At 29.2% G+C, this 25,264-nt stretch overlaps 1 protein-coding gene and 1 long non-coding RNA gene across 2 annotated transcripts in view; one reads left to right on the top strand and one right to left on the bottom strand.

Annotated features, from left to right (window-relative positions):
• LOC142331293 (multiple coagulation factor deficiency protein 2 homolog) overlaps nt 1–25,264 on the bottom strand; it is a 32,499-nt gene that overhangs the window by 3,756 nt on the left and 3,479 nt on the right. The window contains exons 2-3 of the mRNA XM_075377086.1: nt 12,835–12,995; nt 5,506–5,592 (exon numbers count right to left, since the gene is read on the bottom strand). Of these exons, the coding sequence (XP_075233201.1) occupies nt 5,506–5,592; nt 12,835–12,995 (248 nt within the window). The remainder of the gene's footprint in view (nt 1–5,505; nt 5,593–12,834; nt 12,996–25,264) is intronic.
• Nucleotides 9,201–25,264, top strand: part of LOC142331294 (uncharacterized) — an 81,080-nt gene continuing 65,016 nt past the window's right edge. Inside the window, exons 1-2 of the long non-coding RNA XR_012757953.1 lie at nt 9,201–9,428; nt 18,353–18,520. This is a non-coding gene — a long non-coding RNA (uncharacterized LOC142331294). The remainder of the gene's footprint in view (nt 9,429–18,352; nt 18,521–25,264) is intronic.

Below are 25,264 nucleotides of genomic sequence, written 5' to 3'. Positions count from 1 at the left end.
ATGTCAGGTGCAGTCAATAATTGGTTAAATCATACATTACATAAAGGAAATAATATGTTGAGATAAGTCACAGAATTGGTAGTTAGAATTACTGGTCCTAATTTGTCAAGATAACTTGATTCAGTACTAGATATTTGATAAACATAAAATTACTAACAAAAGCTACCATAAATACACCAAACTAATGCAGACTTTTCAATCTATATATTAAGTACCTTTCAAATCATGGACTCTTCATCAGTTATTTAAGTAGTATTTCACATAATGCATTAACTTTGCCTTAAGAGGTAGTTGTTATCATTAACAAAACAAAAGTTGGTTGCAAGTAAGCTGATATCAAGACAGGTGCACCAATCTGCCCACTGGACTGAACTAGTGGTTTATTCGTCATTGCAATTCAGCTGATTTTGAAGTTGAGAGTTCTGAAGTTCAAATCCTAGTAAAGACAGTTACTTTTAATACTAGGTCGTGGATACCAGTGTTCTTTGGTGGTTGGGTTTCAATTAACCACATGTCTCAGGAGTGGTCAACCTGAGACTGCACAAGACTACACTTCATTTACATTCACACACATCTTCCTCTGAAGTAACACCTTCAGTGGTTCCAGAGGCTAAATAGAAAAAGAAAGAGAAGTTCACCAGTTTAACAATTCATCTTCTCCAAAATTTATCTATTTATTTATAAGTGTGTATTTATATTTATTAATAATTATAAATACTGTCTGTATTAATAATTGTAGATGTAGGAATATATCAATAAAATAATTACCGGAGTTTTTAGGAAACCAACATAGAAAATCAAATTATCTTTAACCATACAAAATAAGTACATATAGTATAATACACAAATGTATAGAAAATAACAAAACAGAACAAAGGAAAAAGAATAAAATTTGTAGCTCACCAAAGTGGATATAAATAAATTTTTACAGAGAATTTTAAAATGATGTAATAAAAGAATTTTAATTTTACAATAATGTAAAAACCTTGGAAGTATATTATATGTAACTATATTAATAAACATAGAAATAAAATATTTAATCTCTACATTAGTGAAAGCTATAATACATTATGACCTGTTAATAATGGTTAGCAAAATATTTAAATTGTACTAAAATTACTTAACAGGATAAATTTAACAATGAAGATGTTTAAAATTAATTGTAATAAATGTAAAAAAAATCTGTAAAATTAGCTTACCCTTTAAACAGATTTTTAGAACATTTCTGAGTACACATAAATAAAATAAAGAATTTTTCAAATGATGATCACCTCATTACACATAAACTCTCAGTAACAATTGCGGAGAACATATTAGAAATAAACAATAATAATATATAAAGTAATATTTAGCAAAAAATATTATATAAATGCAGAACAATTAGTTTAACAAGTCATGCATCAAAAATCGTAACTAGAATTCTATACAGAAGAATTGAGAGGAGAGTGGAAGAAGTGTTAGGAGAAGACCAATTTGGTTTCAGGAAAAGTATAGGGACAAGGGAAGCAATTTTAGGCCTCACATTAATAGTAGAAGGAAGATTAAAGAAAAACAAACCAACATACTTGGCGTTTATAGACCTAGAAAAGGCTTTCGATAACGTAGACTGGAATAAAATGTTCAGCATTTAAAAAAAATTAGGGCTCAAATACAGAGATAGAAGAACAATTGCTAACATGTACAGGAACCAAACAGCAACAGTAATAATCGAAGAACATAAGAAAGAAGCCGTAATAAGAAAGGGAGTCCGACAAGGATGTTCCCTATCTCCGTTACTTTTTAATCTTTACATAGAACTAGCAGTTAATAATGTTAAAGAACAATTTAGATTCGGAGTAACTGTACAAGGTGAAAAGATAAAGATGCTACGATTTGCTGATGATATAGTAATTCTAGCCGAGAGTAAAAAGGATTTAGAAGAAACAATGAACGGCATAGATGAAGTCCTACACAAGAACTATCCCATGAAAATAAACAAGAACAAAACAAAAGTAATGAAATGTAGTAGAAATAATAAAGATGGACCACAGAATGTGAAAATAGGAGGAGAAAAGATTATGGAGGTAGAAGAATTTTGTTATTTGGGAAGTAGAATTACTAAAGATGGACGAAGCAGGAGCGATATAAAATGCCAAGTAGCACAAGCGAAACGAGCCTTCAGTAAGAAATATAATTTGTTTACATCAAAAATTAATTTAAATGTCAGGAAAAGATTTTTGAAAGTACATGTTTGGAGTGTCGCTTTATATGGAAGTGAAACTTGGACAATCGGAGTATCTGAGAAGAAAAGATTAGAAGCTTTTGAAATGTGGTGCTATAGGAGAATGTTAAAAATCAGATGGGTGGATAAAGTGACAAATGAAGAGGTATTGCGGCAAATATTGCTGGCTTTTATAACGAATTTTAATTAAGTTGATCATAACTATGTGTATTAACTTACTTCAAAGGTAATCATTGCATGAAATAGTATTTAAATAATAGTGTTGAATGAACAGATTCTAAAAGTTCTTCCAGTGTAATCACTATAGCTGTTGATTCCCACTCTTTCATAACAAAGAACATAGAAATTTGTAAATTTAAATTTAGAGCTTGTTTTTATGGTAGTTTTTGTTAGTAATTAATAATTCCAATACACTGGGAAATATGTTGAATAAAATATATCCATGAACTGCCATTAGTAATTATAGAGTCATATAAAATTGTATGCAGATGATACAACTTAATATCAAAATATAAATTAGAAATAGTTAATTTCACAGAATTATATTTATATATTCAGTTTAATTTGAGGGTAAAATCAGAGTAAAGCCAACTTTAACATTAAATGTAAATACAAAAAAAGAAGAAGATAAGGTTATAGTTATAATAGAAGAAAATAAGATAATAACAATATGACAGTCATCGTTATTCGACATTCATATTGTAGTAATTGATTGTAAACTCTTCTGGAATGATTATGTAGATAACATTTATTAAAAAAAATTGATGTGGATACCACATGACATCCTTGTACGCCTATTAAATTACATATACAGATTTTTTGCTGCACTTCATTTAAAGTTATTTCATTTGAAAGTGAGATACAATTTTAATTCTTTAAAGTGGATAGTTCACAGTTACATTGTGGTGAACATCACATTGCATCACATTTTTTTGTGGTGTCTATATCAGCATTTTATTTTAGTTTATATGTTAATTTTGTTTCACGTTGCTCAAATGTGGTGTAAGCAAGAACATGTTGAATCCGTAACCATGCACACATTGGTTCGAATCCAACTTCATATATATATATATATTATTTTTAACTTTTTTTTTTTTAATCTTAATATATTGAACAATTAATAATTATTAACCTCTGATTGTAAAATTTTTTAATTAAAATGAAAAGTACATAAAATTTTATTTTTCTTATGATTTATTTTTGGTTTGTTATTGAATTATTATTTATTGTTAAATTTTTTTATAATCAGAGGTTAATAATTATTAATAAATCAATATATTCAAATTAAAAAAAATATATGTAATGAAGTTGGATTTGAACTGATGTGCCGTCCCCTTGTAACATCCAAATATTTCATTAATTAAAATTTTATTTGGCTATAACTTGAAAACCAATGAAAATAAATACCACTTGGATATATTATTGAAAAGCTCTCATGAGGGCTTATTATTAGTACAGTTAAGAAAAAGTCAAAAATCCAAATTTATTTACAGGTCTGACTGTGTACACATTTTTGGCACAGTCAGTTGCAATGAAAAGATTTTACGACAGTCCTAAATACAAAATTTCAACATTCTATGGCTAATCGTTATGTGAGGTAAATACGTTTGTACAGACATCATGCTGAAACTAGTCAAAATGGATATTTCCATTGAAATCTGAAACCGGAATTTTTTGCTATTACAATACTTCCTGTACTTCATACAAGTAAGTAAAAAAGGCCAAATATATTTAAGCTGATATTATATTGGTGATGATAAATTGATGAGAATGTTCATCACAGGTTGATAATCTCTTGTACTTAATAATGGTACTTGTCGGTTCGTGTATTACCTAATTTTTTTAAAATTACTAAGTATGATTATTACAATTAATAAACATTAAAAAAAACCACACATGACTATTACAATTTATAAAAACTATTAATTAGTTAAACAGTTTTATTTAAAATGGTTCATTTTGAATATAATATTAAAAATATTTTTAGAATAATCAACAATGAGGAGATTGCTATTAAGTGTTTGCAAAATAATGGAATAAATCCCAACATAAGTATGCATTCTAATAATCATCAAATGTCTAAAAATAAGGTGGAGATGTTATGAGAAGATATTTCACAAGAAACACGTTCCTTAATCGTTGAAGAATAGGTCTTGTTAAAAGTATGAATAAGTGATTAATAAGAATTAGTATTGAAAAGGTAGATAAGATTTTGTAAATTTGAATTAGGTATGTCACAAGAGAGTTTTGTAGATTGTAGTAACTAAGAGATGTATGCATGTAAAAAATTGAAAGAATAATTTCAGCAGTAGGAGGGCAAGGATTACATATTGAGATTGATGCAATTTATTTAGCAAGAGAAAAAATCTCGCAGACTGAATTTCTCCACAGCAGTGGGTTTTTGGTGGCATATGTTGCGAAACAAATGAATGTTTTATAACTGAAGTACCAAACAGAAAATAATAAACGTTAATGTCTGTAATAAAAACAAATATTAGGCCAGGCTCACTAATAGTATAAGACTGCTGGAAATTTTATCGGGATTTATGGATATAAGGATATCAACATGTACAGTTAATCATTTTATATTTTGTGAATCCACAAACCCTGTAACATACACAAAACATTGAACGTTTATAGGAACAACAAAAAAAGAAAACCAAAAAGAAATTTTATGCAATCTTTTTTTAACATAATTTATGTGGAGGAAAATGTTCAGTGACATCATTCCATTCGAAGCATTTTTAAAAGATATAAAAGAATTTCATAATTCAACTACCAACTAATTGTATAAATTACATTTTTTTTTAGACTAACCTCTTTATTAAAATATATAATAATGGTAATATATATATAATGTTTGTAATTATAAAATGTTTGATGGTACATTAACTGACAAGTACCTTAACAACAATGTTTTGGGATCATTACCTAAACACTTTTCCTTTTAGATTATCTAGAAAGGTTTATAGGCTGCAAAAGAAACCCCAAAATTATATGAAAGTAATAAAGAATATAAAACCTGTAGGAAACCTTTTAAAACTCAACAATTAACTAAGTGTTCCAACTACTAAAGCAATTATTAGTTGAAAAATGTTTTTACTCCATTGAAAAGTTACTTTCCTTTCCCAATCACAAGTAAGGTTAAGAAGTTGAAGGTTTGGGGTTAACGCTTTAACCCTAATTTCTGACTCGCCCACATTCATTACAGTCACTATGACGTTTTACCAATAAAAAGGTAACAAAACAGATAAGTACTGATCTCATATAACTATGACACTTACTTAAAATAATGAAATTCTAGTTCTTCTGGTGTCATCTTGTGCGTTTGTTCTTCTGATAATATATTTCCAAGATCTTCTTTAATGTGCCTAACAATACATACAAAATCAGAAATTAGAGTAATATTTAAAAATGAAGTCAATAATTTTTCTTACTTTACTAGTCCCACCATCAACTACTAGATGTGAATAAAGAATTTTTTTTTCTCTTTTAGCCGAATAGCGAAAGCATTGTTGTGTCAATATGAAGTTTATTGGGCTATGCCTTATACAAATAAATTAACAACTCAACAAAAGTTTCATAAATAATTTCAGTCATTGGATATCATCATCTACAGTGTGTACTTTGAAAATAAAAGCTTTTGTTGGAGAATTTTGAGACCACATTACTATCAAACCTGAAAACATTTACTCCCATCTAATGGACCAAAAATAATAATAATCGTTGTACTTTTATTTATGAATATTTATTACAGTTTACAATTAGTTATCACCCATTATTATAGCATTTTAATAATACAATAAGATTGTAAAAACAAGAATTTTAATTTAAGTGTATTTTTAAACTAAAAAATCTTCAACTAATGCTTGAATGTTAATATATTGTATACATAAATACATTAAATTAAATTTACTAAACTATTAAATTAAACTAAACAACTAATAACTATTAAATTAAACTAAACAACTAATAACTATTAAAACTAAACTATTATAATTTACAGTAAATTTCATTTTATTTTGTAAACTAAAATGAAATATTGATAACATTTATTTGCATAAAGTGATCATTTTATGACTAAGTTAATGGAGGGAGTGAAATAATTATCTATTAATATAAGTATAAATTATTCATATTTGTACTGCACACAGTAAGAAATATTTATAAGTAGCCCAAATATTTTTAAGGAAATCATTATCTAACATTAAATAAAATGATAATAAATTTTAATTGTGGAAAGAATTTTTGCTATTTATAAAAATAACACTGATAAACATAATTTTTGTTTCCTAATATGTGATACATGATTTTAATCTGTTTTTTGATGCTGAAAACGAATATGAACTCAAAATCTTTCTATCACCCACCATTTTTGTAAAGTACACTTTAAGCTCCTATATTTTATTTTGTTAACTCATTTTTTTATTGTTTAACTTTGTTAACATAATTTGTAAGCTATAAATAAACAATACTAGACAAAGAATTAAATTTTATTATGACATCATATCTAATACTGAAGAATGAGCCTTCATGGACAAGATTAATCATGTCAGTGCAGGTGAAAACATGAAGCTGAAAACACAGCTGTGTTGTTTGTAGTAAGCACAGGATTTATGAATAAATTATATTTGTTCATTCTTATTACTGTCTTAAGTTTGTTAACAGTGCAGTGTCATAATGCCTCGAAATTGTGTAAATGATGTGGACACCTTTTGTTATGTATGTTGTGAGTTTATCGTAAAATCAAATAGAAAAAACATTACACCTTTAATTAAAAAAACATATCATTTGTAGTTTAAAATTGGTGATCAGGATAAGATGTGGGCTACTCATATAGCATGCACTAAATGTTCTGTATGTTTAAGAGGATGGCTGAAAGGTACACAGAAGGCTTTGCCATTTGGTGAACCAAAGGATCATGTAACCGATTGTTACTTTTGTTTAACAAGTGTATCTGGAATTCCTAAAAAATCTAAACATACTGTAAAATATCATCCTTCATTGCGATCTGCAATCAGGTCTGTACCTCACAGTGAAATTATTCCAGTTCCTGAACCACCTGTGAATATATGTTTCAAAAGCAGCGATGAAGAATCAGGCAGTACTGAAGAAGAAAACAATGATTTTGAATTATCTTCCAATAAGTTACATCTTATATCATAAGGTAAATTAAATGACTTGGTTAGGGATTTAAAGTTATCAAAAAATCAAGCTGAACGGTTATGATCAAGACTGCAGGGTTGGAATTTACTTCAAAACATACAAAAATTTCAGGCTTTTTTCAAGCCGACAAAAAGAACTTTCTCAGTACTTTATTGATGAAAATAATTTTGTTTATTGTACAAATATTGATGAGCTTATGTTACACTTAGGACAAATTTATAAACCTTAGGACTGGCGCCTTTTCATAGATTCGTCCAAGTATAGTCTAAAGTTGTTCTACTACATAATGGTAACAAATATCCTTCGATATCAATTGCTTATGATATTAATTTGAAATAGACATATGATGTGAAGAAAGGCGTTCTTGAAAAAAATAAATTATAAAAAACATAGCTGGAACATATGTGGTGATTTGAAAGTTGTAGCTATTTTGTTAATCATGCAGTTAGGCTATACTAAGTACATGTGTTTTCTTTGTGAATGGGAAGCTGAGCTAGGGAAAAACATTGTGTTACCAAAGAGTGGAAGAAACGAGACAACTTTACTCCAATTGGGAAAAATATTATTTATTAGCTCTTGGTTAAACTCAAACAAATACTTTTACTCTCTCTCCATATCAAGCTAGGACTAATGAAAAATTTTGTATAAGCAATGAAAAAGTATGGACCCGGAGTTTTGTAGATCAGGCACAAATTTCTGAATGTGAGTGAAGGAGAAATTAAAGAAGTAATATTTGTTGGTCCTCAAATAAGAGAGTTGGTCAAAGATGATGTATTTATCTCAACGTTAAATAATGTAGAAAGTGCAGCTTGGGCTTCGGTTTAAAGATATTTGCAAAAGGTTTCTCGGCAAACAAAAATCCGACAATTACCACGATATTGTTAATCAATTTCATAGTTCATATACAGGTATGAGACACAATATGTTTTGAAAATACATTTCCTCCAGTCACATTTGATTTTTTTTCCCGGACAACCTCTGAATCGTAAGTGACGAAGACGGCGAACGTTTACACAAAGACATTTAGGTGATGGAATGCCGCTTTAAAGGGAAATAAAATACTAACATGCTAGCCGATTACTGTTGGACATTAATTCAGGATGTGCCTGAGGCTGTTTATAAAAAAAAAGCATCAACGAAATCATTCTAACACAGGTATGGTCATGCAAAACTATAGATTTTATCTATATTTTCCCTTAATTTCTCTTGAAGCGTAATTTATTTAAAATTAAGTGTGATAGAAAAATTGTATTTACAGATTAATAAAGTAAGCAAAAAAGCAATTCAAGAAACGGTAGGCTATCACACTTAAGAGAAACAAAAAAAACTTTTTTTTGTGTAATTGAACACTGTATTGCAAAAATAACCTAATTTTTTAATTAGCCCATTGTTTGAGAAAATTGTAATGCAATGCATAGCGACTGTCTGCCTCTTACGTTCATGACACCCACTACATGTGTATGAGTAAATTAAATGGACGTTTGTATAACCTACCATACATTAATTCATAAAATATTATGTCGCTTAATCTTAATGTCTTACTATCAAATTCATTAAACGAATATTATACTTTTTTTTGTAGTAGTAAAAGTAACTAATACTTTTCAGAGTTTTATCTTGTTTTACTGCTTACAATTTTTAATTCATTTAAGTTAAAAACAAAAAAAAAAAAATGTTAAAAATATATTACTTAATGTCAAACTATTAAATAAAATGGTTAGTTATTCAATTTAAGTAACGTTGTATGCGTTATACTAAATGATTTATGTCTTTTCATAAATCGAATATGGTAAGAACTGTAACTACGCTGTAAGTTACAACAGTCCAGCTGATTAACTTTGACCAGTCCGGGAAGTGTGAAAGTGTTGTTTTAAGTTGTACGTTGGCTTTTCTTAAATGCTTTTTATTTTATTATTATATCTTTGAACGTGATGTACACATTTTGTATGAGAGATTTTAGATGGTTAACGAAAATATGGCAGAGCTTATCGGTTACCGAACTGGGAACTGGCCGGCTCAATTTACATGATTAATGTGAATTGTAAGTAAATCAATTTTATGTAGTCTTGTTTATTTAAAGTTGTGTGGTGTATAGGAATGATAGGAATTTTGTAATACAGTTTACGTAAGTAAGACTGTAAATATTTTATTTTCATTTTGCTCTGAAAAATCCACTGACACAAATCAAATTACTGATAACCTTATTTGGACATTATATTGTTACATTCGAAGTTTGTTATAAAAATAAATTGTTTTTCTCCACATCAGGTTGATTATCAGTTTTTTTTTTAAATTTAATATTGACTCGTCCTAAAACTATGCTCAATTTGGATGAGAAGTTTAGAATAAATTATTCAGCTCCTACAAATTGATTTTGTAAATTTCATGTTTATTGAATGTTCATATCATAGTTTTTGTGTGCTGTGTGTAAAACGTGTTTGTTGTAGTTAACATCTTGTGTAATCTATATGATTTGCATGGTTTGATTTTATTATTTTTCGTAGTTTTTTTGTTTATGTTATTTATATCTTTTAGTGTATGTATCCTTGATTACAACATGTAATTATTGTAATGTAATACTTAGTTTGCTAATTGAAATTAAATTTTGTAGCAATCTGAATTTCTAATTAGTATGCATTTTAATGTTGCATAATTTTTTGTGTTTGTTTGTGGTATTTTGAAACCAATGTATTAATCATTTTCTGAGAATTATGCCAATATTCTGTGGCTGCTACTTGTTAAAATACAAAAGTAGAAATGCTGTCTCCACAGATACCTAATTGTAAAGAATAAAAAATTAATTGTTTTACAGCCCTCTTTCTCTGGTCGATAAAATTTATTGTAATAAATGTGGTCAAAGTCATAAGGTAAAAGTAGTAAGGAAAAGTATTAAAAGAATCAGTAAAAACCTGATTTTTAAGTGACATGATTTTAAGCAACTCATAAAATCATGCCTGTTTTTTTAGTATAAAAGAATTTCTCCCAAGTTTATATATTTAATAATTATATATATTAGTACACACCACTGGCTTTGACTGCATGCAATTGTTATTATATTTTGCTTTTGAAGATAAAATGCAGGGAAGTTTTTAATATGTGTGCAATTGTCTACAATGAAGAATATAAAAAATTATCCACCTTGTAGATTACTTACTGAATTTTTATAAGACTACTTTACTGTGTCTACATCTGAAGATAATTATTTAAAAGAACTTGGAAATTTTATGTAAGTAGTTTTAAAAATGATTCACTAGTTTAAATATGGATAAAATTGTTGCATTGTGCTTCTCAGATAGATGTAACATTGCTAACTGCATGGTTGTAATTCCTGTTAATGATGTGATACTGTTTATTTAAATAAAAATTTCTGGGTGTTTTATATTATATGACAAATTCTCTTGGGCTGATCAGATTAATTCTATTTGCAACAAAATCAGACTGCAATGTTTTTATTTGAATTATTTCAATAAAATATTAAGCTTGTCATTTTTAAATATTATTATTTAAATACTAATTAGGTACATATGTTCACACCTGAAGTATGGGGGGTTTCCTCAGAAAGTCAAAATGGGTTTTCAATGGTCTAAAACGGGTTGTCAGATTATTGTTTGGCACCCATAATTTTACCACTTGTGTGGTACCTGATTAATTTTTAAAATAATACTAATTAAAAATACCTTAATTTAGCGATTTAAATTTTAATGGTGAGTTCTGATCAATGTTCGTTTACATAAATTTGTGCTCAAATAATTTTCATAACACCTAAATTGTAAGTTTTTTGTAGTTATTTTTTATAATTATTAACTTCATATATGTATTTTAATGATTTATTTTATGATTTTACATTTTAAATAATTAATATAGACCTTAGTCACATATAATTGATGATGAATTAATTCACCACAGAAGCTTGTATGTGGGAATATGAAAAAAGAAATTTGTAGCAAATGAAAAATCCTATGCCTGATTGGGTTTTGAACCCAGGACTTCCAAATGAAAGGCCAAGATGCTTATCAAATAATTATGCTTATAATGTCTCTGAAACTTTGTTTGACACTTATAATGTCTCTTTATGAGACATTTTATAATCATGTTTGAGATTACATTTTAAATGCTGTGGGACAGATTCTTTTTTTTAACCAAGGAATAACATATCTACTCATTCTTGAGGTGATCTATTTAATGTATCATTATGTGTTGATCAGAATAAAATATTTATTTAATTAAATTTAAGCTTAGATGACTTTATTTTATATACAGCAAAGGAGAGGATCCTGTAAAAGGTTGTTGTCCCACGTGGAAGCTTGGAGGTTTGAAACAAAACTGATAAGCTATATTTAAACACCATCAGCTCCTCAATACTATCTCCTGCCACTGTTTTATTTATTTTTTCCTGGCCTCCAGGAATCACCGTCAGGTATTACTCCAGAGGATGAATGAGGATGATATGTATGAGTGTAAGTAAAGTGTAGTCTTGTACAGTCTCAGGTGACCATTTCTGAAATGTGTAGTTAATTGAAACCCAACCACCAAAGAACACTGGTATCTACAATCCAGTATTCAAATCCGTATAAAAGTAATTGCCTTTACTAGGCTATGAACGTTCGAACTCTCGACTTTGAAATCAGCTGATTTGCAAAGATGTGTTCACCACTAGACCAACCCAGTGGGGTACTGTTTTATTGTAAGATTCTCATTAACAACACATTCTGTGTAATTTAGGAGCAGAATAAATTGCAAGCTATGCCGATTAAATAAACAAGCCATCAGTGTTCTATTTTTCTATGCTCATTCAACAAAGCCAAACAAGACAAGTTTCTGGAATAGCAATATGAATGAAACATTTAGTTCATCGTCCTCTATTTTACTCCCTTCCATTATTCCTTTTTATACATTGTTCACTAAATATTCTTTCTTTAACACCTAATCAGTTTAGTTCTTTTCTTATAATAGATGATGTAATCAAACCCTTTTCCTCACCCTCGGAATTATTAACTAGTTTTTTCTCATCTTAGGGTTTATTTAGTCCTTATCATGTTTCATCACTCAATTTTAAATTTCTTTCTCTACATCTTTGTCACTTTTTCTGTAAAAGTTGTGAATCTCACAATTGCATAACAAAATTCAGAATGCAACATTATACATATATTTTTTCTAAATTCATTCTACTGCTACATCATTAACATTTTACATTCTTCTCTTGCTATTGATATTATGATTTTTTAAATTCACTTTCATATGTGTTTGCTTTTGCTATTGTAAAAGATATAGAAAAGATTGTATAAAGCAATTTTTTATCATTTATTTATATTTTGTGATAAATTTCACATAATAATAATACATTTTTTATTATGTGTAATAAATTTCAGTGAAATCTGCTGTAAACAGTTAATAGTGGTAAGTATTGTATTTAAATAAATTTAAAAATAAGATTTAAATAAACTTACTCGACATCTTGCAACAATTGAGTGTCTTGAGTAATTTTTTGATTTGGTTTTGGAGCATAATGATGATGATGGTGTTGGCCACCTCTTGGATGATGTGGACCTCTCATTGACAACACTTCCACAGTCATAATGCATTTTAATAAGAGCAATAGTGTCAACATCTGCAATGAATAAAGAGAAAGTATTTAAATACCAACCACATTACTCCATCACTAATGAAAATAAAAACATACATTTAGTCCAACAGAATTATTATTTGCTATTAATTGGTGTTAGAAAAGTAGATGTCATTTTTAAATTGCTGCACGTTTGTTCAGGTTATTAATGGATATAATTTAAAAATACCTTAATACAGATTATTTTTAAATTACCAATATTTGTGTTATTTATTGATTGATTTTAAATAGAAACAGAATTTATTTATAGTATGTGTTACATCCCTTGTGATGTGGAGGACCATAAAATCTTTGTGGTAGGTTTTAGAGTGAGTATGAACTGTAGATGCATAGGTGATGAATTGAAACAACGCCTTGTTGCTTATTGAATTGTTATTTAATTTCTTGTCGTCTTGACATTTCAATAACATATAATTGAACATCTAAAATATAATATAACATTTATAATTGAACTTAATAACATATAAGTATACAAATAAAATAAGCTTTCATCTGAACATTAATATGGGCAATCCATCTGGACTGAATGTCCAACATGACTGCTCTGGGTCAGATTCTGGCGCCGAATGAATAGAAGTCGCTACATCATAATGACCACTCCTTGTGTGGTATTATGATGTAGGATAACATATGACCCATAGCTTGCCGGAGAGCCCTAGCCCTAGCAACATCTGATGGCAAAACTGGTGGAACGTAACAGTATGGATTGAATACATATTTGAAATCAGCTTCAAAAATACTATAAGATTTACCTGTTAATATTCTTGTAACAAACAAAAAACAAAATGTTGATGTAGCATACATATTTTCATGAATTCTGTAATTCCTAATTTTTCCCATTTCATCAACTCGGTGGTGGTTCTACAGCATCTAAAATTGTGTGAAAAGTTTTGAGGAATTCAATTTTGAAAGTACATTTTTAAAAATAAAAAAAAGGAATAACTTTTTGATAATTGCTTGTAGCTTTTAAAAATTTTTACAAAATGGAATATTTTACCCAGAATAACTGTGTTAATGTTTTATTAGTCATAAAAACCATTATTGAGAAATTTGACTGATTGACTGAAAGATTGGCAAAAAAGTGGCTGTTCTTATGAAGGAAAAGTACCGTAACAATTTTTACTGATGGCTTAGGCTGGTTGTAGTTAATGTGAATACATTTATAACTGTGCTTGTAATACGAGAATATTATAATATTACTAAGCTTTCTTTCATTCACCTGCTTGTAGTAAGCTAATTATATATGCTTACAAATAAATAATATGCAACTATAAACTTGATATTTCATTTTTGACATAATCAGCCCTTTAATCATGTTTTTTAGGGTTATTCATGATTTTAAACAATTGATAATCTAACATTTACAAATCTCAAAGTATCGTTCAGTTCAATGTAAAAAGTATCTATTTTTTTTGAGATTATGATCTTATAATTGTAAATATGCCCACTAATCTGCGTTTCAACCCCTGCCGTCATATTTCATCCCCTTAATCATTTCCTTTACACCCCAAAAACACCCCTCATTCAGCCTGCAACTCAATTGTGTCCTAGGGTCATGGGGGAAGGGTGGTTAGTATAGAGGATGTATTTTGCCTCCTGTTCTGTACCAGAGTACGAATTAATTCTAAGGGTGTAACACTTGTTCCCCTCATGAATAAAAAATAAACCAAAATCCACTTCTGTCACTCTACCAGCATTTTTTTTTATTTTATGCCTTTTTGGCCCTTAGGGTGGATCTGGTATAAATAAAAGTAGCTACTTCATTTATCACTTATTTGTCCCTTTTCAAATATTAATAATCACTCGTAGAGTAAACCGAATTCCTTTATCTACTATGAACACACAAGTTATATGCGAATATATTTGTTTTAGTTTCTTGTAGCGTTTACTTTTAAATTAAAAAAATTGCGGCTTTTAATATTTTTTTTTTTATAATACCATGAAATTAACATTTTCAAACAATATCTTTTATATGAAATAAAAGCAGTTCTTAATAACAACCAGACTATACCAATAATAAGGACATTTTGACTTAGTTTTTACTGTAACTATTGTATTTAACAATACTGTGATTAAAATTAATTAATTAGTACTTTTTATTTAGTTTTTCTTTACATAAATACCTTCTTTTTCAAAATTAATAGATTTTATAAAATAATTTAAAAAAAAAACATTATAACCTAAAGAGAGGTAAATGATTATTACTTAAAGAGGTAAACTATTGTATTTCATTCAATGAAGTAAAATTAATACTCTGCTGCTGTCACAGGCCAATGATACAAATATTTAGTACTATATTTGAATATATATTTTTACTTTCCCAGCTACAGTTATACTGTATAAAACTACAGTATAATATATAAGGGAATAGGCTAACATGTGAAATTTTGGTTATTGGGATTTTTGCAGATCTCGACATTTTATTTCCTGTCTAGCCAAAACAATTTTACAATGAAAAATTCCCGAAGGCATACATTTTTGCATGTATTTATATTGACCTGTATTTTGCTTGACATCTCCAGACTGGGTGGTGGACCGATGCAGATGAAATTAAACAATGATTTCTGTATATGAGACATTGATGCCACCTAATTTTGTTTACAGTTGATCAAGAGGGTAGAGAAATACAGATGATGTATTGTATGTTATTTGGTCTTATTCAGACCCATGTAAAGCGATGGAAGAAAAAAATGCTTTTTCCTTTTTGATATTTCTGAACTCAAAGTTATATTTCTATATAGTTAGGTGGTACCATTACATTATTATATGATTCGGTTATAAATTTGGGTGATTATTCATGGGTGTGGGTAATAAGCCTAACAGTTTTATTGTTTTATCATTTTTCTTAATATCTTCAGATTGATTAACTGTTTTTCTATGAAATATTTTACAATAACTTCTGCGTGTGGGTCATTGATGTTTTCATTTTGGCTGTAATTGGTTTTGGGGGTGAGGAGATAGAGTCATCATGGATCCTGTACCTTTAATTTTTACTCAGAGTAGAATAATTTAAAAAAAAAATTAACTTGTACATCTTTACTTGTGTTTATACTTGTAAATATTTCTGAAACTGTTTTTAACTTATTTCAATAAAGGAGATTATGTATTGGATCCATATTTTTTTTTTGTTTGCTCACATGTAACCTTTTTCCTATTAATCCGATTGAAATAAATTTTGTTGAAATCAATGCAGCTGCTTTTTGCGGTGATACCATGATGTTGAACAAATTATTTAACAAAAAAAATCGGTCTATAATTGACAAAAAATCTTTTTTGCCGTCTGGCAGGTAGTCAGGGACAGTGGAAATCTTGATATTCTATATGTATGCATCACATTAGATGATCTTATATTGTCTCTTGGGTGGTTAATGTGAGTTTCTGCACAAGATGTGTAGCACCATTAATAAAATCATAAAAAAGTTGAGATATTTCATCATAAACTTTTCAGATCCAATATATATATATATATATATATATATATATTAATTGCACATATTACGATTCTGTATATGTGCATCACATTACATGGTCTTGATGTCAGGTTCATTTTTTTAAAAATAATTATTTTGTTTCTATTCGACATTTTTATGTACAGGATACTTTTTATAATTTTTCTCTTCATAGAGTTTTTTATTACAGAAAGTTGTTTCAGAATTAGATTTGTTATTAAATATTTTATTTCAGCATTTGTTATCAGTTTTAAGAACAATTATTGTATAAAATAGTTACGCATTTTTTTTGAAAGATTTAGTTTAACTACTTGTCATTCGTATTGTTGTACAGTTATATTCAGAAATTGATTTTATTTCTGCAGTCTTTTAAGTTTTCAAGTTATTTTATAAAAAATTAACCATTCTCAAGAAGGAGAGTCTTTTTGAATTTAGTAAACTGAAATACCATAATAAAAGTGATAACTAATGTTGATTATTTGGTTTTAGCTGCTGCTAGCCAGCAGTTTTTTTTTTAGGTTATTTAGTGTTTATACTTAAGAGAGTATGTAATAATATTATTCAAATCAACTAGTTGACCTAATTGTAAACTATATGAAAGTGCTTACTGCATTATCCGTATTGAATCAAAGCAGTGAATTTAATGCAATGACTCAGAAAGAGGTAAATTACTTTGTAATTTTACATTATTGTTATGCTTCATTCATTTTTTAAGGTTTTTTAAGGTTGTAACACATTTAAAGTACCCAAGCTCTGTGGCTCTAATTATGAGTTATGGTGTTCATTTTATAGCCAATTCCTTTACTGAGAAGAATGAATATGTAAATTTTTAAGAATAACACCTGAATAATACCTGCATTTCAGTGAGCTTGGCATATTAATATACAATCATGAAAAAGACAATAGAAGCTGCTTTGTAAGTAACTTTCCTTAGTGATTCCAGAATGATGTACTTGTTATTCTTGAAAAGGAATGTAATATTTTCAAGAGTGGCTTGCGACTCATTTCAGACCATTTACAACTTTTATTTGTGTGATCTATATGTTTATTTATTTTATATATACCAGATTACAGAGTAACAGCACAATGACATGTAACAGTACTCTGCAGAGATGCCAAGGCATCTGTATGCCAGTCAGGTGTGTAAATGTGTAGATCTGTACCGGTAAATGTGTAGTCTTGAATAGACTCAGGCTGACCGCTCCTGAGACGTGTGGTTAATTGAAACCCAACCACCAAAGATCACCACTATCTACCTTTCATTAAACTTGTACTGTTTGTTGTTATGATCAGCTGGAATAAAATCTGTTATTAGTATCAAGACATGTGTGCCGATTTAAAAAGTTCATTATTTTCAAAATTTACATATTCATCTATGTGTGTATTTGCATTTATATTTGTAAGTATAATAATTTTTCTAAATATTTATTTTGAAATTGTTTTCTATATTAATTTTCGTATATTTATGTACAATGAGGTGATCAACATTTGAAAAGTTCTTTCCTTTGTCTATGTATGCTTTGAAATGTTCTGAAAATCTCTGTTTAAAGGAACTGTTAGTTTTATGAATGTATATCTATTTACATTCATTACAGTTAATTTTATATTGGTGCAATATATTTAAGGTATTAAAACGTTTCTTGATTTTTTCTAATGGAATATTGAAGTATTTATTTTTTGTATCCTTTTTAATGTATTTTTTGTAATATAATTTAAAAAAATGTCTTTTATCTATTTTGGTTTGCTATAAATTTTATTTGTTTTTCCTCTGTCTAATTTCTGTTTTGTTATCTTGTGTATATTTACATGTTATATGAATCATAATAAAATTAATTTTATGTGACGAAGGATGATTTGATTATTTGTGGATTAATTTTCTATTTTTGTTTTTAGATTCAGAAACTGCTGAATATAACCTACATCCTGGATATTTAAAATCTATTTGATAAGATTTGGCTTTGGTCTTCGGTGTCTTACCTTTTGATGGTATTTCTTGAGACTTTATAAGAATTACAGAACATCTCAAACAGTAGTATCTGAGTGCTTACAGAATTGTGTAAAGTAAGTTTTTTTACTGTTATTGTTTTTACTACATTCTCGTACGAAACGTGAATTCTGTTATATCACAATCTTAATTTATTTTCTTAATATTTAAATACTCTGTTATATCATGTATTATAATATAACGTATAATTTAGGTTCTTACACTGGCCTTTAATTTTAATTCTTACTGAAACTCCTTCCTGTATTCCCATGTTTTTACATTTAATATCCTTCTATCTCGCTTGATTTTCTAAACGTTAAAAAAAGATAAAGAAGCTGTGGTAGTTATCAATTTGCAAGCAAGATATGCTAAATTTCTACCTGCAAAAGCATTTTTTTAAACATCTATATGCCCTTTATTTCTTTATTTACATTATTGAAGTACAGAGTTATTCAAAAAGAAGGAACAGATTTTAAATATTTATTTTTAATGAACAACAATGGATACACTCTATCTATTGTCACGCATATTAAAATCACTGAATAGAGGAAAGTTCAGAGTTTTAAATATTAACTCCATTCAATGCCTACAGCGGTACTGTGGTTTTTTTTTATGAGAAAATGGCACCGCCACAAGAAAAGTAGTTTTGTGTGCTGCAGTATGCAAAGAGTGAATCCATTGTTTCAGTGTAGTGTGAATTTCATTGCAAGTTCAACAAAGAGCTGCCTCATCATAAACGAATGAACAATCGGTTCAAGAAATTCGTAGAAGAATGTCTCATGTGCAAAGGGAAAAGCACTGGCTGTCCTCGCATGTCAGATGAAAATGTTGAGTGTATCCGAACTGCTTTCTAACGTAGCCCTAGGAAATCAACAAGCAGAGGAGTAGAGTAGTTGGAATTCTGAAACCAATGGTATGGCATGTGCTTAAAAAAGTATGCATCTAAAGCCATACAAGTTGTAGTTACTTCAGGCATTGCAGGACGTTGACACAATTATAGGACGATGGATTGAAAGAAATGGGCAACATGATCTCATTCGCGGCCTGTAAGGTCACCAGATCTTACTCTCCCTGCGATTTTTATTTTTGGGGTACAGAAGACAGTACATACCCCACCTATGCCTGCTTCTCTTCAAGATTTGCAAAATCAAATCGTTACAGCAGTGAATTCAATAACCAGGGACCATTCCATGTGTAGCAAGAAATGCACTACCGATTCAACATTTGTTGCAAAACAAACTGTGCTCATGTTGAATGCATAAAATAAAACTTTGAAATTTCTTCTATTCAGAGCAGTATTATATGCGTCTATCTGTTGTCGTTCATTATAAATAAGCATTTAAAATCTGCTCCTTCTTTTTGAATTACCCTACATTTTGGTATTCCTCCGGTCTAATATAATTTCTTGTTTTTCTTTCATGCTTCTTCTTGTTCAGTCTTTCATCTTCCATACAGCATAGTAAGTCAGATTTATATCCTCAATTTCTTTATTTTTGTTTTAATTTCTCGCTGTTACATTAAAAATATATTTATCGTTTTAAAGAAACACTCTGATGAAGTTAATTAATTTATGGTATATTAAATTTTTTAATATTCTTTTTCCTACGGCTGGTACCTGTATCTTAATGAGGGTCATTATGAACTGATTTTCATAATGATACAGGTATCCAACCTATCAAAAGTGTATTCTTTACAACCACTGACCAATCAGAAGCGGGTATTGTTTAATGTATCAGCTGTTTTTTATGTTGATTTTAATCTGATTTAGTAGTTAGTGAACAGATGTTAATTTGAAAGTACATCGTTAGTTAACTGTGTTTTTATATTACACTGTTTTATCCTTTTATTAATTATGTGGATTCTGAGGATGAAATGTCTTTAACATCGATCGCTATTAGGCAGAACTTATTACTAATAACCCTATGACACAAAAATGTGTTATTTAATGTATTTTTTGAAAAATTAAAATTATTCCTTAAACTGAGAAAAAATTATTTTGTCATTGATTTAAATCAATAATCCCCATATTTTCTCAGCCGTAAAAAAAATACGGTATGCAGCTCTTAATTGCCATTAATGCAGTCTTGCAAAGTTTTTGCCAAGGCTCATGTCGTATCTTACTTCGCACTCTTGTATCGATGGCTATAATTTTAGTCTCGTTGTTTTTGTACTATTATTCATTAATTTTTAAGATTGTAATGCTGTAGGTAGTAGCCAGCATATTGGAAACTGCAGGGTGTAAAATGAAAAGTGTTAAATGCCACATTCGAGGAATCGATTTTAAGGTTATTGGCATTTTTAGTGACTGATGAGCGTAACAGTTAATGCCATTAAAAAACAATTAAATGTTATTGTATTAGAGAGCAGCTAAACTGGGAGTCAGTGTAAAAAAGTCTTGTCTTCGGTTATGATGATTGATTTAAATGACTTTCTGGTGGTTGGCATGACTTAACCGAACAGATTGACTAATTCTTTGATCTAAATTAAGCACAATTTTGTTATTATTATTAATTCTGTATTGTAACTCTTTGTAAGCAGTTAAAAATTTCTATGTAAAAATTAGTCACCATTATATGGAGTAGCCTGAACAAAGGTGTGGAATTCAGTTTACTTATAAGCCGTGATTCAGTGGTACTGCATTTCGTTTATCGTTATTGGATGTAAATTTACTGTGAATTTCATTTTCCAAATAAAAATTGTTTAAAATGTTTATTTTTTTCTTTTTACGTTTGTTAAACAGTAAAAAGAACGAGAGAATGAAATTTAAAAAGTTTTTACAGGACCGAATTGCAAATTCTGCTTTATCTGCACAGTATATGGGCGTACTAAGAGTATTGTCGGTTGTTTGCAGATGGTAGATTTTTATCACTGAATATAAAATAATCGGTAACAGTGTATCAGAGGCGGAGGTAGAATAACTAGGAAACTGAAGGGAGGGCGAACGAGTAAAATTATTAGCCACAAAGAGGGGTGATGATCGGATGAAAAGTGAATTCGAGTTCGGATGAATGAAGGGCGGACGGGTGGGCGTAGTTTGAACGACTGCATCAGATCAAAAGGAAATCCGAAGAGCTAATTACGATCGGTTGAACTCATCGTACACCGGCGGACACTCTCGTATATAAATTCCCCTTTTTTACAAACGTAAATCAACTGACTGTTCATTTGTATCTCCGATGGTGACAGTCGGTCTTTGTTTGTTTTTATCGTTAATGACATTTCTTTACCTACATAGCATATATTTATGGTTATCGATGGGAGAGTAGTTTCGATCTAGTAGTTCTACTGACGACTTGCTGTACAAAGATCAGGCCAGCATCAGAAAAGGGTTTTTAGTCGAGCTATGAGTATTGTTCGGTTTATTTTTCCTTCTCTCAAAAGAGTACTTGTACTCATCTTCATTAGCTTTCCCTTTTCTGGAAGGTTCCCTTTTTTTGTTTGTTGTTTTTTATTTGCAGTATCATATATATATATATAGTTGCTCACAAATTAGTCACACACGTTAAAATATTTCTTTATGTACAGTATATATTTTTTAAAAATAACAGACGTAAATGAACGAATAACTGACCAGCTTGACTTGTGATCTAGCACTGGCGTAACTGGAGTGTAATTCTCGGCTATAATGGTGAAGAGTGATCGATTTGGGAAGGAGTAGATGCATAAAATTTACGAAGCGCATTTAATTTTTAATGAAGGAACAAGAAGACATCGATCATTGCCAATTTAAGACATTTATTGAGAAAGTGTGGAACAAACTATACAGATCTTATGTTTTGACATAAAAGTCTCTCTGGGTCGGGAATATATTAAAAACGTTCCCGGTTCTGTATCTGTAATGGCAAGTTTCCGAGAAAAACGCCACTAAAAATTTCTGAAAAAGATAAAATAACATGAAAGAAATTAAAATCAGTCCGGTAGAACTCTAGAAATTTCCATTTAAAAAAAAAAAAAAAAATCCTACTTTTATGTAATATGAAATAATTAGCAGATTTACCTATTCCGAATGAGCATAAAATCATTATCTTCCTGTATTATATTTTGGGTACAGGAAATCCGGGATTTATTAATTTATTTTAACAGTATTTATAAAATATAAAACGAATTTTGGTAGAAATCACAGTTACGATGAGAAGTAAATGTTACACAAGCAGTTATATACGAAGATGATAAGATGGTTGTAATGAAATTTTACATAAATAAGGATAAGTTATTGCCAGAAAAAGATGGTTGGTTTTAGCCTATGGCCAGGTAACATTAACAACTTTTATGTAAATATTTATCTATAAATCAGAACGTACAAATGTGTATGATATGCATGTATATAAATGTACTGAAATTCGCTTAAAACTCAAGAATTACAACCAATCTGAATGATTAATTTACTAATGTTTTTGATTTTTAATAAAGTAATTCAACGAATATATATATATATATATATATATATATATATATATATATATTCGATGGTTGTTGAATAATTAAAGTGAAAAATGGCATCGGCGGAAAATTTATTTAATAGAATTAACTGAATTTGTTTATGTTGACACCCACGATAGAAAATATCAGCTGTTCAAAAAGGACTTTCATTATAACCCCTTTTAGGTCGTCAGATCCACTTGAAAGTACCGTGGAAGAACCCCGTGCTGTGATAAAATTTTTATTTTCTGAAGGTGGTAAAACCGGCCGAAATTCAGTCGCGGTTGTTGAAACACCAAGATAGAAGTGTATTAACCTGCAAATTTTTATAAGTGAATCTAACAGTTTAAATAGAACAGGACAAGTGTTGCTGATTTTCATCGTAGCGGAAGATCCATGGAAGATTCAACTGACGATTTGAAAAATAGCATTAATGATTTTATTCGCAAGAAAACTGATAGAAATTGGGAAATCTGAAATTTGTTGTGCTAGTATTGCCACTGTCTATTCCATTACGCATGATAAGCTGAGTACCATAGATCTTGTTCGAGGTGGTCACTCGAAATCACAGACACCAAAGTATGGAACTTTAACAACGGCTTTTAGAGGAAGTTAATGATTTTTTAGATCTCATAATAAGTGGCGATGAAACTTGGATTCATCATTTTGAGCCGTAACCCAAACGTCAGAAGACTGAATTGAAATATCCGAATTAGACTGTCAGGGTAAAATTCAAAACCTACGCGTCAGACGGTAAAGCGATGCTAACGGCGTTTTGGGATTATAAAGGTCCAGTTTATTGCGATTATTTGTATGAACAACGTACAATCAACAGCTAGTACTCTTGTGATACGCCAAAAAATAAAGTGAAATCCGCAGTAAGGAGGAAATGACCTGATTCTCTCTGAAAAGGTATATTTCTGCATGAAAACGCCTGCCTTCATACCACTGGAAAGACGTGGGAAGATATTCAAAAGTCGGGTCAGGAGGTGTTACCGAATCCACCTTGCAGTTCCGATGTCGCACCATTAGATATTTTTTTACGTGGTACCAAGTTCGGCAGCAATTAGCGGTTCAAGAATGCGGTAAAAGAATGGCTGACTAGAGTAGGCGTTAAATTGTTTCTGCCAAACGAAAACGAAGTGTTAGTTGAAAAAAAAGTTGTTCGGAAAAAAACAGGTTGAATTATTAATCTCTTAATGTTCACGACTCGTTTTTATGTTATATTGCTAATCTGATTGTTTTTTTTTGTTTAAAAACCTGTTTCATTATAATATTTTTCTCAGGGTATTTTTTTGCAGTCTGCAGGTTGTTTCGTTTGACCCCTAGCGAATAACTTATATCATTTTGTCACAAGATTTGAAAGTTTTATTACCCTTTTATTGTGTACTTTTAATACGGTATTTTCGCGAATAAGATTTATCTGGTTTTTTGAAACTCTGTTTTTTTTTTTTGTTATTTATCTTAGCAATTAGTTTACAGGATATTTAATATTGATAAAACAACAGTTTCCTGGACAAGTGAATTTTTCTCGAAAAAAAGGCAAACACTTTAATCACTTTATCTGCTTTCTTTAACTTAACGTTCGTTAGAGTGAACCGACAACTCTGTTTGGTGATACAATGCATTTGTTATGTAGTATTACTATTGGTCTGAAAAAATAACAGTTTGTACCGAAATTAAATAACAGTTGTGTTTTTTTCTGAGAAATAAGAGTTTAATTAAATTGTTTGATATTTTCTGATCCATCATTAATTTAGTCATCGCGATGAACAATTCTTTGCTAAGGAATAAGAAAGTTCACAGAAAATAAAGCAACTGTAGCTGGGGATTATGTTGAAACATAGCTCTAGCTTCGTTGTCATGGAAAAAATAATTTTTCTACAGTTATTTGTCTCTAATTATATAACGATTCTTGTATTCATTTATGTAGGAGTGGGAGGGCGTGTAAATTAATTTTCTTTACCTTTTGAGGTGTGAATACGAAAATACCATTCACTTAAATTGGGGTTTCCTATATATATATATATATATATATATATATGTATTATTTTTTTAACTACATAAATTGAAAAAAAATTCAGCAAATCCGCCAAATACAGAATTAAAGAAACATTCTTACTTTTTTTTTTACTTTATTTCCTTATTTCCTTTACATTTGCACATATAACTACTATTCAACACTTTCACAATTTGGTTACTTTTTATAACTTTGGTTATTGAGTAAAATATAAGAAATTTTTAACATTTACAGAACATACATTTGTTCAGTAAAAATTTTAAAAAAATTAAAAAATATTACTAAAATTTGCAATTAAAATTAAAATTTGTTACTAAAATTTATTAATGCAGTTAATACAGACAGTACTACATTAACAATATATAAAAGAAACGTATTAAAA

The sequence above is a fragment of the Lycorma delicatula genome, chromosome 10 (assembly GCF_047948215.1).
Source record: "Lycorma delicatula isolate Av1 chromosome 10, ASM4794821v1, whole genome shotgun sequence".
Classification (NCBI taxonomy): Eukaryota; Metazoa; Arthropoda; class Insecta; order Hemiptera; family Fulgoridae; genus Lycorma; species Lycorma delicatula.
Note: the sequence above shows the minus strand (reverse complement) of the source record. Positions and strands in the feature narration are given on the sequence as shown.